Here is a 13,493-nt window from a genome sequence, read left to right as displayed (position 1 = left end):
CAGCATCATCACCGCCTTGCTTTGCTCCCAGTTTCCACTCTGTTGAGCGGCAGCCGGGCGCTGCAAGCTCTAAAGCCCGAATTGAATCCAGCATCGCTTGAAATCCAGCATGACACATGCTCTATTGCCATCATGACAGGACGGTCGCCTCAGCAGTCGGAGCTTTCCGAAGCTCTGCCACTGCCAGTACCCGATGCGCCCAGCGACAGCTCCACGGCAGCCAACGAGACGGAAAACAGAGACAATGCGCAGTCCCTCTCGACGGGGTCGTTAAAGGATAAGAAGCCTGAGGGCAGACCGACTGAAAGGGCGGAGAAGAGCGTTGAGGGGGGTGCGGCTGGGAAAGATGGCGGTGACGAAGAGGGCAAGCCAAGCGCCAAGGTAGAGGGCAAAGAAGACGAGCACGAGGACGAGAAAGACGATGAAGAGGAAGAGGACGGGGATGACGAAGACGAGGAGGAGGGGGAGGAAGAGGAAGAAGAGGAGGACGATTATGATGATGATGACGACGACGACGAAGAAGAGGACGAAGAAGAGGACGAAGAAGAGGAAGACGACGAGGAACCACTCTTGAAATCAACGAGACTGACCCAACACCTCGGCGCAGTCTATCGCAATGGCGACGCGACCAGCGCCTGTCTAGTCGCGGGCGACAAGATGGTACGGGTCAACCACCGCTAGCCTTTATACGAGACTTACTGACCAAACGCATATAGATTGTCGGTACGCATAATGGCAATATCGTGAGTAAGTCCAAGGCCATCTCGCAGCTCATATAACTAATTGGCCGCCTAGCACGTCATTCAATTGCCTGGATTCAACACTCTACGAGTATATCATGCGCACTCAGCTTCCGTCACTAGCATATCGATATCGCCATATCCTCCCCCCCTTCCAGACGAAAAAGCCGAGATGATTCAACGAGCACAGACCGGGTTAGTTGGGCCACCAACAAGACCATATGAAACTTCTCCCTCGGCAGCAACGAAGAGGATGAGGGAGATCCCTCAAGTACCTAAGATACCGTCGAATGACATCTATATTGCTACATCGTCGATGGACGGCAATGTTTGTGTGCAGTCCTTGGTCGACCTGAAGGATGTTCAACTTCGAAACTTTGCCAGACCGGTACAAGCAGTCGCTTTGTCACCGGACTACAAGTCAGATCGAACATATTTATCGGGCGGGCGGGCAGGGCAACTCATTCTCACTGTAGGCGGTGGTCCAGGCCGCAGTACCTCCACTACAGTTGGCACTGCGGCTGCTGTGGCATCTGACTGGCTTTCTACAATAGGCGTCAAGAATAGCGGCGGAAAAGATACGGTGCTTCATTCTGGTGAGGGAACGATTAATACCATCAAATGGTCTCTGTCAGGAAAATACGTCGCATGGCTCAACGAACATGGAACCAAGATTATGAGATCCAAGCTTCATCTTGATAACACGGAGATTGAAGACGCTTGGAAGAGGATTGGCCACGTTGACCGACCACATACCAGCGAATGGGAAACGATGGCTGGCGTTTGGAAAGGCCGCGCCGAGTGGATAGATGAGAAGTCGGTCGAGAGTGATGAGTCGGAGGACTCCCACGACCCTACCGCTTCTTCACCTACCGTGCCAAGCGCAAAGACTTTTGAAAGGCTTCTCGTTGGTTGGGGAGGGACAATGTGGATTATTCATGTCCACCCAGGAGGCATCGGCCATGGTAAGCAAGCTGGCGAAAAGACCATTGCACGTGCCGAGATAGCCAAGATGTAAGTGGCCCCTTTTATCTCTATACCATTTTGATGGAAATAGTCAATTAGTATCTTATTAACAGCCGTCTAGTCTTCATATAGATTGCATCATTTCTGGAATCTCCCTCTATGCCCAGAATCAATTGCTAGTGTTGGCATTCAGCTCTCCAGAAGATGAAGGCGATACCGCAGAAGGCGACAAATCCGGTCCATCACATGCACGAGACGCATCTAAGAACCATAAATCCAAGCATTCCACATCATCTGCAGAAATTGAGCAACAGCATAGTCAACGACAACGTTTGAACGCCCTGCCTCCCGAGCTGAGGCTAATTGATCTCAAGTCTCAGGCTGAGGTAGATCGGCACAGCCTCTCCATTAATCGTGTCGATAGGCTTTCTGCTGCTGACTATCACATGTGTCTCCTACCTGCACGGAATGCCGCCTCCGTAGTAGCATCAACGAAGAGCGCATTGGAGGCACTTGCCGGCATCGGGTCGGAAATGTGGAATGTTGCGGTTAACCCAAGATCCTTGTTTAGCTCTGGCGCCAGTATCCTCAGCGGAGGCAGTGGTGATGACGGCGCTTCTGTTTCCAAAGCTGGGAGCATTGCGGGCACCATACGATCGAGTCCAATCAGAACCAGAATTCCTACCGTACATCCTACGCTGTCCAAACCAGGGGTCAAAATATTCCTTCATAGTCCCTACGACTGCGTTCTGGCTACTAAGAGAGATCTTTCCGATCATCTCACGTGGCTGTTGGAGCGTGAGCAGTACCGACAAGCGTGGGAACTTCTCGACGAAAACCCTGAAATCTTGGCCGAGTCATTCGATGGCATTACCGATCCAGCGATGCCTCCTACGCCATCCAAACACCCGAGCGGAGCCGATGATTTCTTTGACGACGAGTCTGTGGCAGACACAACTCAAAGAAATATGTACTCGGCTGTGGAAAAGGAGAAGAGGCGAGTTGGTGAGCTGTGGATCCGGGAAGTGATTGATGACGGCGACTGGGAGATGGCTGGCCAAGTCTGTGGCAAGGTTCTCACGACTCCCGATCGCTGGGAGAAGTGGGTTTGGACCTTTGCAGGTGCCAACAAGTTTGACGAAATCACCAAACACATGCCAACAAAACCTATGAAGCCACCATTGCCAACGACCATATATGAGGTGCTTTTGGGACATTATATACAGAATAACAAGCCCCGATTCAGAGAATTATTAGACATATGGCCAACCGATCTTTTCGATATCCCTGCCATTACAACGACACTGGAGAATCAGCTTAAGTACCGCGATGTTCGCGAGAACAGCGTCGAGGATGGCGAAAGAGGTCGGGATTGGAAAATCGTCGTAGAAAGTTTGGCCAAGCTGTACGAAGCTGGCGGCCGACATCGTGATGCGCTCAGATGCTACATCAGACTTCAAGACGCAGACTCGGCATTCCGGTTGATTGGTGACTACCATCTTGCGGACGCCGTAGCAGACGACATTCCCGCCTTCATCGGACTACGAGTCTCCCCCGAACGACTCAAGTATATGGACGAGCATCAACTGATTGCAGCAACCGCCGAAGCTATTACTCTGCTGGTTGATGAGGCTCAACATGGCCTTGTGCGGCCTGAGGTTGTTGTAGAGCAGCTGCAAGAAAGAAATCTCCAGTTATACCTATTTTTCTACTTGCGTGGGTTATGGAAGGGCCAAGGAATCGCAGAGCACACTGGAGAGAATCTTGAACGGCTGATCTCGGACAGTCAATCTTTGGTGGATAACTTTGCGGATCTGGCCGTTCGCCTCTTTGCCATATATGATAGACCGCTGCTCATGGAGTTTTTGAAGACGTCGACCTCTTATGGATTCGAAAAGGTATAGTCTTTAACTCCCCTCCACCCCAAACCTGATAGCTGCTTACACTATTCATGAACTAGGCCGTCCAAGAGTGTGAGCAGCACTCATACTACGATGAGTTGGTATATCTTTATTCCAAGACTGGTCAAATGAAGCGCGCATTGTACCTCATCATAGACCGGTTAAACGACGTCAACAAGGCGATAGACTTCGCGAAGGAGCAAGACGATCCTGATTTGTGGGAAGATTTGCTAAACTATAGCATGGATAAGCCGAGCTTCATTCGTGCACTCCTTGAGCAAGTTGGCACGACCATAAATCCAATAACTTTGGTTCGACGAATACCGGAGGGTCTCGAAATTCAGGGTTTAAGAGAAGGACTAATCCATATGATGAAGGAGCATGAACTTCAGCACAGCATTAGCTGGGGCGTAGCAACAGTCTTGCGAAGTGAAGTTGCGACAGCTCAGAATGAGCTTCGAACAGGGCAACGCAAGGGCATCAAATTCGAAGTCCTTTCGACTGACGAGGGAGAAACTGCCGAGGACGAAAAGTCTGAAGGCGTCCCGAAGCCTGGGCAATGCGCAAAATGTCTCGAGACATTCACAGAGTACGAGATGGAAGCATTGATGGGATTTGTGTGCGGACATGCGTTCCACGTAAGCCATTTGCTCGAAATGCTACACAAGGGCAAACAAAACGACATTGATCTTGGAAATGGGCCCGAGGAGGGAAGTCGGTATTCAGTTGGTATGAAGGTGATGAAGGCGAGGTTGTTGAGGGACAGAGTGAGAGGAGGTTGTCCAATTTGCCACCCAACCGAAGCTTAGAAGTGTATGTATGTATGTACATTGGGCGTTTCGTTTTATATATCCCTGGGTCCATTCATAATGTATTGCTTAAGCACGGTGGAGATAGACGATTTGATAATTAATTCTTGTTTTTGAGGAAACTTTGATGCCTTTACAAATTTGTGCGAGTTGTGACACTAAATGTTGAGGATTGTACGGCAAAGAAGAGACGAAGCAAGGATCGGAAATCACGCGTCAATATAATTTTTATCCCACTACCAGAAGGCGTTGAATTGTTGGTACAATTAACGGAATTCAGAGCAAATCTATTCCTGTTCGCCTATCACACAGTGATGCCACTGAAAAATTTCCCAAATGTGCAAATCCAGGTTTTTACCTTTATAACCTGTCCCAACTGCCGAGTTCCATCGAAAATGCCATGTAAGTGACGAAATCTGGTAAAAGCACCGCTGGCTCTTTCACAGTAAATAGAAGTGCTCAAGTTACATGAAGAAAGTCATGACCATGGCGAGACCGCCAAAGGCCACGCCAGAGATGGCCTTGAGAGCCACTCCAGCGCTGGTGCGGTCTGGGGCAGAAGGAGCCGTGATGCTGCCAGAAGGGCTGTCGTGGCTCATGACCGACGTCGAGTTGGTCTGCTGCTTACCCGTGACGGAGCCCGAAGCCGTAGCCGTGCCGCTGGTGATGACGGTAGAGTCAGTGGCAGCAGAACCAGTGGCAGCAAGGACGGAGTTGGTCTCCATCGAGGGGCTGCCAAGGGCATCAGTGGTCGAAACCACCGTGACGACAGTGGGCTGAGGAGCACCGGGATCAACGTGAGGCCAGGCAGTGGTTGGAATAGGCTCGATGACGGAAGTGACAGACACGGCCTGGGTGGTCGAGTCGACAGAGGCAGAGTAGCCGATGGAGGACTCGGCAACAACGACGTCGGTAGCAGTGGAGAGAGAAATCTGGCACTGGGTGTTCTCAATGACGGTGCAGTAGTTCATGGAATACATGAGGATACCTAGACAGGGTTAGTGATTCGGGAGATTTCATGGTCAGGGGGGACAGAACGAACCGTTGGAGGTGGTGGTGCCGATCTGCTGAGACTCAACAGTGACAGTGGACTGGCTATCCGCTAAAGAAGAGTCAGTCATTGTCAACTAATGTGAAACTATTCACGGCGATTGGTGAAGAAATGGAGAGGCTCACAATACTGGGTAGCGGCAAACGCGCCGGACAGGAGAAGGCTGGCGAGAGCCATGGTCATCTTGGGCGTGGCCATTGCGACGTCGGTTGAGAGGAAGATTGAATTGTCGATACTTGTGATGATGGAAGTTTTCTGGAATGAATCTATTAGCAAAGAGTCACTAGTGTTAAGAAGCTTGTTGAGGAGGGAAATGTGTTGAGCATCGCGTGCTAGAAGTTGGAGAGAGGGAAGGCTAGCGGCGGCGGTGATGCCTCGGAGAGATGATCGAGATGATAGCAGGCATCAAAACGACATCTCCAAGCATGACGTGTTGCACGAGAGGGTGATTGAAATGAGTTACCTTGAAAGTGTGGTGAAAATGTTTTGCTCGTGGAGTTGCGAGATGGTGACGGGGGAGGAAGAAGGAGGAGGAGGAGGAAATTCAGCAGCGAGGTAAATAGCTACAGCCCCACAATTGTGTTTGTGAAGAAATCAGTAAACGCGTCTTTAATTTGGTTCTATTTTTTTTCTCGGTGCAGGCAGATGTTTATTGGGAATTTCGGGGGTGACAAGTGGTGGGCAGCTGGCAGCGGAAGATGGTTGAAGTGAGTGAGTGAATCATAGCTGCAGGAGTTGACGATTGCCAAGATGATACGGTACGATGATTTGCAGAATTGTATGACGATTAAGTTATTTTGACTAGTTTCAGGGGTTTCGAGAGTTATTTTAGATATTTCCATGTCTTTGTGCAAGACGATCTATTTGGTGTTGTTGGATAGGCAGTGTGGGAGAGTGCAGGAAGGGGAAGATATCACTACTCCTAGGTGCTACATGAGAGAATACTCGACAACAGGGGAGAGATGAATCCCATCAACTTGCATGTTACACGCGTGGAATCCAGTGCAGCACATTGTCGCGGATTTCGGGAATATTGACATGGAAAACGACATGTCTGTGCCATCTCGTTTGCCGCCCGCCGCTTCATTTGACCCCTCCCGCGAAATTGCATACCACCCACTACAGACAGCGCAACTCGATGTACCAATGCAGCATAGGCAAATCGTTGTAGGAGTTTATATGGTGAATTCAAAGAATATAACGAGTCCATATATTGAATCTTAACCAGAAACCAGAGAAAACCATCAAGTCTTACAAACTACCCATGCGAAGTGGTTTCGACTTGTTGTGGTCTCAACCACGATGCCACGCAGCTGTCCGTTCTGTGGCACCAACCAGCCGACACAACGGCACCAAGTAGTTTCATCTTACTCAGGCATCAAGTCTTTGAGCTTGTCTTGTCTTGTCTATTCAAACACTGTACTCCTCTAGTTTCTCTTCTTCTCTTGTGTTGCTCCTATTATGCCCACAAGCCAGGGGCGTCGGTTAAGTTCCTTGGCCGTGGGATGAGCATAAAGTATAACCCACAAGTACGAAAATACATGATACTCCCGTTGTCAGGTGATGGGAAGAAAGCAAAACCTCAACGCCATCAATTAACTTTCCTTTCTTCAACTAGAAACCAACTCACGAAGCAGAAGCACCAAACACGAGAGAAAACCTTGGAGGTTCTTCTCCATCGCCGTTTGACCGCGCGCAACACCGGCAGCTTGTTATGCCGAAATCATCATCTCCATTGCCCCGGTCTCACTAGAAACTCCAGCCTCGTATGTCCTGCTCGGTCTTTCTGCGGACATTTGCCCGACTCGTGCGTGAGATGCCCTCAAAACCCAATGGCCTGTCTCAGCTTTAAACTTTGGAGAGCTAGCCTCGCATGCAAGGCCGGCAATTGTGCTTACTACTGCTGTCACACCAGGATGGCCGAGAATGGAAAGCTGGTCGTTGTCCAAGTCGAGCCACTCCGCGTCCCTAATTGGGCCTCCAAAAGCCTCTCTCCAAAAGCCTCTCATACCTCTGAGCCATGCTTCTCCAACGTGCTTGGGCGCCACGTCTGATTCAATCTTTCTTGTCGCCGTTGCCGTCGAGTGGGCACATCATGATGAGATCAAAGACCAGGCCGTGATGGCTTCGAGGCGGGGCCCCAGACCCAGAAAAGATCCATGGAATTCACCATTGGCGCCACGACTCTCCTTGGCTTGGTTTCTCCAACTCCATCTCCATCTGCCAACCCTCCCTGCCGACGCCTCGGCACTCTTAGCTCTGAACTAGCCCCTGCTGCCATTTGCCGGAGCTCTGGTGGAGCTCGAGAAGCTGTCTCTGTAAGGCTCCAACTTGCTGCCACCAACCGCAGCCACCGGGGTTAAAAGTATCGACAGACCTGCGCAATCACCACCGTCGCTAACTTCGCCCCTCGACCGTGTCCCGAGAGTTCCGGCCTCTAGCCCGGGCAAGTCACACGATCTTTGACGCTTGGCTACGGAGATAGCTTCGCATCTTCCTTCGGCGTTGAGGAAGCCAGTTGTTGTACTCCATCCAAACCATCCCAAGCTAGTAACAAGACGGCATATTCTGAATCCCGGCGTGGAGTTTGACCTCCGATGGCTGCTTTTGGGTAGCTGATCACTACTTGCTTGGACCAGCTCTCGGGGCATCGAGACGTTCGCCTAAAGGCGCGGCGCGAAGAGGGGAAGCAAGCTTCATACCAATAAACATCACCAACCTACTCGGGAGAACGGAAATAGGCTAGAACCGACATGCCCGACATGAGGGGAACGCAAATGAGGTACGGACAGTGGACACGGCACGAGAAGTAGATGGAGCCGTGTCGTCTATATATAAACGAGGTAGGTATGGAGCTCAGCCCAGGAATGGCCTGCTCTTCTCTCTCGCCTTGTCTGTCTACTCATTCTCAGACGCTTGCATTAAGTAGACATCATCTTGTCTACTCCCAGTCATCGTCGACAACTGCTTTGATACAAGATTGCAAGACTCTATACAAGTATGGCGACTCCAGGTACCGACCCTATCGAGGGACAATATAACAAAGAATCCGCGGCCGACGTGCCGCAGCCCACCAACGGGCATCATGTTTCCAATGGCATGGGCTCTGGACAGCAATTCCAGCAGTATCAACAATACCCTGGCTATGGACAATATGTTCCGTTTAGCAACGCGCAGGATCCTCGGGGCGGGCCTCACCAGGCCATGGTCTCCCAGGTCTACCAGCCTACCCTCGGTAAGATTGGTAACCCAGGTCCTCTTGGTCTGCTCGGTTTCGCTTTGACGACTTTTGTGCTCGGACTCTACCAGTGCGGTGCTGGGTATGCTCCCCCAAGAATGACCCCATTCCTTCTCTTGATACCTTGGCGTCCGCTAACCCAAACAACAGCCTCCCTAATTCCAACCCATTGGGCGATGTCGGCCCTGACCAAGCTGTCTTCGGCGTGGCTGTCTTCTTCGGAGGCATGGCCCAGTTTGTTGCTGGCGTCATGGAATTCGTCCTCGGCAATACCTTTGGTTGCACCCTCCACTGTTCATACGGGGCTTTCTGGCTGGCCTTTGCCATGTTCTCAGTCCCTACGCTGGGCATCCAGGCCGCCTATAACGGAGATCAACGTGCCTTTAGCTTTGCTGTTGGCATTTTCCTCATCATATGGTGCTTCCTCACCATCATCTTCTTCGTGGCGGCGCTCAAGACAAACTTTACCATCCTGATGGTGCTTGGCCTGCTTGCGTTGTCTTTCTTCTTCCTCAGCATTGCGCAGTTCGTCTCAACGGAGCACACCACTGCGGCGGTGCGGCTGAACCGCGCCGGTGGTGCCTTTGCCGTCTTTTGTGCCATGTTTGCATTCTATGCTGGAGCGGCAGGCCTCATGCTCAAAGACACGACCTTTGTTACCTTCCCGCTTGGAGAGATTCCGTATCCCTCGGTCAAGCGAGAGAAGGCCGCGGCGGCCGCAGCGAAGAATGTTTAAAGCCACGAGTGAAGTCAGTTCATGGTCAGAGTATGCCACTACTTTATGGAGTAGTACTTTATTTTACATTATCATGGCTTTCAATTACTGATAAGGAGGTAATGCGCTGAAGAATGAGCTAATCGAAGAAGGACAATAAGTTCAACGGGTGGGACGAAGAGGAGAGTTGAATGTTGTTCGGCTTTGGCTATGTGCATTGATTATACCCTCGCTTTTGATACCCACCGGCTCGTTTGTTTTTGTTTTTGTGTGTGGTGGTGGCAAGGGTAATGGCAGTGGACAAGTAATACGGATGGAAACTTGAGGGAAGTCCCAAGTTCAATAACTATACCCAAATGCTACAAAGGACAGAAGCAACTTTTTCGTTTGATGTTATAATAATGATATTTCCAATTAAACCAATTACCAAAAGCAAACCTCGCAATGACTTGTAATAATACAATAGTAATGAATGCTTCCCTCATTCATCTCCCATAGTGAATGGTCCTCATCAATCATGCAACTTGTCCTACACTTTCGTTCGTCAGTCATACAAACTCTGCACCTCGTCAAGGGTCTCGTCTGCCTTGCCTTTTGCTTTGGCGGCAGTACCCTTTGCCTGACCCTTCATCTCCTCTGCTTTGCCTTTCACGTTTCCTTTCAACTCCTCGGTCTTGCCTTTGACGGTTCCCTTGACGGCTTCCGCTTTGCCTCTGGCGTGGGCCTCCACGCCTTCCACCTGGCTGGAGACGCCGCTGTTTGACAGATCTTCGGCTGTTTCCATGACCTTGTGCGATGCCTTGGCTATGTATTATTCAAAAGGAATTGATTAGTCACAGGTAAAATGGTTTAAAGTGGTGGTAATGAAGACGTACTAGCAATGTTGATGCCGTCGACGAGCTTATCGCTCACAGCCCTGTCAATGTGCTTCAATTCATCCTTGACAGCCTCGGTGGCGGTTCTCTGCGCCGCCAACGAAGTGGTGAATGTGCGCGATGTCCGAACTGCGGCGATCCGTGACACGGGGGTCACGACTGCGGCGGTTCTGCTGACATTGAGGGTTCGGGTGAGGAAAGACATGATGAGTTCGATTATTCGGTATTGAGCTGTGATGAGTTTTTTGTTGGTAAATTGATTGATTGATTGATTGATTAAAGAGGGGGAAAAAGAATGCAAAAGAAAAAAAAAGTATATTATATACCTGCGATGGGCAAGAACAAAGGGTAGCAGCAACAGACGAGACACTGTGAGTGGCCACCAAGGTCGTGATGTCATCGCCACACATGCCTCCACATGTAGAGCAGCGCAATGATGACGCAGATACGGTGACCCTTTTTCTAGCATGTGTCTTTCACTCTAGACTAAATCGAGATTCTGATGTGCACAGCAGCTGTTTTCCTTCTTTGTCATTACCTGTTGGTTTTATTTAAGCATTGGGTCTGCGATTGGCGTTTTTGTGGAGTGGTTTGGCGGTGGTGATTTTGGTGGAGGAATGTTTGCATCATCAATACTACAGTACCGGCAGCTCCTTGAACACCGAATAACCCTGTTTTGCAGGATAAAAGCTTATTCTGAATCTAGATAATGGTTGAATTGTGTTTCTAGAAGACGTTTATTCTTTTCTGTTTGTGTCATTGTCCAAGAAATCCAACTTTCCCCTCAATTGAGGCTGTCTCTTCACCTACCGTGGAATCTTTCGATCCATTGCCTCATCGCGTTCTCTGCCACTGCGGGATCAATCCTCTCGGTGGGTCCGAGGCGCATCATCTTGCCCACTAGATACATGAGCTTGCCCTGGGGATACTTTTGCTCGTCGGCAAATTCTTCCAGCACCTTGTCCTCACCCGCGGCGGCCTCGGCAGCAAGGGCTTCGTACTCTTCCTGGGAAATCTCTTTGAACCACAGGTCGTTGCTGTTGATGGCTTCCAGAATTCCGCCCTCAAGTTCGCCCAAGTATACGGCCATGAGAAGCTCCTTTGCCACTTTGCCCGTGATGTGCTTGCGATAAAGGTGATATAGAAGCTGCGACAGTTCCTCCTCGGATACTTGAGCGCACTCCCCGAGCTGGGTAAACGACAGGTCTCCCGACGCAAGCGGACCGGCTTTGTAGGTCGTCAGGCGGCCGAGTTCATGAAGGATCCAGTTCCCCGCCAATGTTGAGTACGACTTGACCTCGGGAAGCTCCGCAATGTCAAGCTCGGCCTGCAAGTTACTCTCCAGCAAAGCTAGGACGCGATAAAAGTACTGCACACGCGATCCATTGTCCAGTGTGATGAGTGAGAGGGCGTCCTTGGGCGTGAGGCCATAGTGATTAACCAGCTTGTCAAGCTCGGTATCCGGCAGAACAGCAAGCGATGCCTGCAGACGTTGCACAAGGTCGTTCCCAATGACAAGCGGCGGTAGGTCAGGGTCGGGCATGTACCGGTAATCAACCTCGCCCTCCTTACCACGCAAACGACGGGTTTCCTTGGATCCAATTGTCCAGCCACGCGTCTCGCCAGCAATCACGCCGCCTGCCTCCAACTGTTGGATTTGACGATCGCGCTCGGCAATGATGGCATCTTCCACGGCCTTGATCGTGCTCAAGTTTTTAATCTCTGTACGGGTGCCAAGCTTCTTGCTAGGGTCGTCGGTCCTCCGTACAGATACATTGACATCAGCTCTGAGACCGCCCGTCTCCATCCCAGAAACGCACGAGTCCACGGTGTTGAGAAGCAGCTGGATTTTGCGCACAAACACAGCAGCCGTGCGAGGGTGATGGATCTCAGGCTCGGTGATTATCTCAATCAAGGGCACGCCCACACGGTTGAAATCTAGCCAGTGAACGCTTCCCGTCTGTGCGAGGGTCTTGGCCGTGTCCTGCTCGAGCTGTACTTGTTTGATACCGACAGTGACGCTCTCGCCATCCTCCGCAGAGATGCCATCACGAGCAAGGAGCGTAATGTGTCCCTTTGCAGCAAACGGCTCGTAGAATTGCGTAATCTGATATCCCGAAGGCTGGTCCCACCAAAAATAATGCTTCCTGTCAAACCGACTGACGGGCTGTATCTCGCAGTTGAGGGCGAGTGCTGCCCGAATAGCCGGAATCAGAGTCTCTTTCTGAAACAACGGCTGGCTGCCCGGCATTGCAACATCAAACAGCGCCACGTGGCTGTTTGGCTCATCGTTGAAGGAGGTTGCGGCTGGCGAAAACAGCTTGCGAGACGTGTTGAGCTGGGCATGGATCTCGATTCCGACGGTTAGCTCCCAGCCGTCAACGGTTTGGGAATCGCCCTTGGATTTCTTTTTGCCTTGTTTTTTGGCTTGCTTGGCCTGCTCCTTGAGCTGCTTCCGTAGCGGGACATGGGTTAGCTGTGACGATGATGATGATGATGCTGCTGCTGCTGGTTCGGGCTGCGTATGGAGATGCCGCAGGGCATAAGGCGGACGAAGAGACGACCAGACGGGCACTGTTCGTGAAGACAGCCGCCGGCCATTAATGCATCCTCGCTGGGATAGACGGCCCTCGAGCAGATATCTGCTGAGCTCGCCGACGGATTTGCGACTCATTGTGCACTGCCGTTCGCTCGATGCCGTCGTCTAACCCACCAACCGGGACAATCCGCCCTCGATGTATGTCGGCAGTGCCACCAAATAGGCGTGGTTTGCCCGCCACAATATGAATTGAATGTGAACGTGAACGTGAATGTGAATGTGCTGCCAAATTGTCGCTTCGTCAAAACCGAACCCTTCAGGTGGAGACCAGATATTGATTTGATCAATTGACATGCAGTGAGGCCGCGAGCCGGCCCGCTAGAAAACCCGGCAGGGCGGAACCCACCGGCAGCCAGTCGGTCCATCAATCAAAGTCGTGGCTCTTATAAGAGGGTGTGCTTCGTCCAATAAATAGATTAAACGAATGCATCTCTATTCAACCCGCTCTTCCTCTTCTTTTTCCTCTTTTTACCCAAGCATGGAATGCATCCCTTCAGAATGTGAATCCAAACCAAGAATACATACATACATAGCAGAAACCCATCTCGCAGATCCTCCTCTCCCCCGCCCAGCCAGCGATCACACACCGAATCTCGCAA

The 13,493-nt window shown here is 51.0% G+C and overlaps 5 protein-coding genes across 5 annotated transcripts; 2 read left to right on the top strand and 3 right to left on the bottom strand.

Moving 5' to 3' along the window:
* Nucleotides 1-132: 132 nt before the first annotated feature.
* Triagg1_9274 (uncharacterized protein) lies at nt 133-4,416 on the top strand (the record flags this gene model as incomplete). Its single annotated transcript, XM_062904213.1, has 5 exons — nt 133-660; nt 717-743; nt 796-1,754; nt 1,828-3,604; nt 3,667-4,416. The coding sequence occupies 5 exons, from the start codon at nt 133-135 to the stop codon at nt 4,414-4,416; spliced, it is 4,041 nt and encodes a 1,346-aa protein (XP_062751719.1).
* Nucleotides 4,417-4,880: 464 nt separating this feature from the next.
* Nucleotides 4,881-5,665, bottom strand: Triagg1_9273 (uncharacterized protein; the record flags this gene model as incomplete). The annotated part of the gene is made up of 3 exons (XM_062904212.1): nt 4,881-5,404; nt 5,459-5,518; nt 5,593-5,665. The coding sequence occupies 3 exons, from the start codon at nt 5,663-5,665 to the stop codon at nt 4,881-4,883; spliced, it is 657 nt and encodes a 218-aa protein (XP_062751718.1).
* A 2,802-nt stretch (nt 5,666-8,467) lies between these two features.
* Nucleotides 8,468-9,441, top strand: Triagg1_9272 (uncharacterized protein; the record flags this gene model as incomplete). Its single annotated transcript, XM_062904211.1, has 2 exons — nt 8,468-8,787; nt 8,856-9,441. The coding sequence occupies 2 exons, from the start codon at nt 8,468-8,470 to the stop codon at nt 9,439-9,441; spliced, it is 906 nt and encodes a 301-aa protein (XP_062751717.1).
* Nucleotides 9,442-9,964: 523 nt separating this feature from the next.
* Nucleotides 9,965-10,500, bottom strand: Triagg1_9271 (uncharacterized protein; the record flags this gene model as incomplete). The annotated part of the gene is made up of 2 exons (XM_062904210.1): nt 9,965-10,224; nt 10,296-10,500. 2 exons carry the CDS (start codon nt 10,498-10,500, stop codon nt 9,965-9,967), a joined length of 465 nt encoding a protein of 154 aa, XP_062751716.1.
* A 597-nt stretch (nt 10,501-11,097) lies between these two features.
* Triagg1_9270 (uncharacterized protein) lies at nt 11,098-12,969 on the bottom strand (the record flags this gene model as incomplete). Its single annotated transcript, XM_062904209.1, has 1 exon — nt 11,098-12,969. One exon carries the CDS (start codon nt 12,967-12,969, stop codon nt 11,098-11,100), a length of 1,872 nt encoding a protein of 623 aa, XP_062751715.1.
* Nucleotides 12,970-13,493: the final 524 nt, after the last annotated feature.

Source organism: Trichoderma aggressivum (assembly GCF_033847375.1).
Source record: "Trichoderma aggressivum f. europaeum strain CBS 100526 chromosome Unknown scaffold_051, whole genome shotgun sequence".
Taxonomy (NCBI): Eukaryota; Fungi; Ascomycota; class Sordariomycetes; order Hypocreales; family Hypocreaceae; genus Trichoderma; species Trichoderma aggressivum.
The sequence above is the reverse complement of the archived record's forward strand: the minus strand, read 5'-3'. Positions and strand labels throughout refer to the sequence as shown.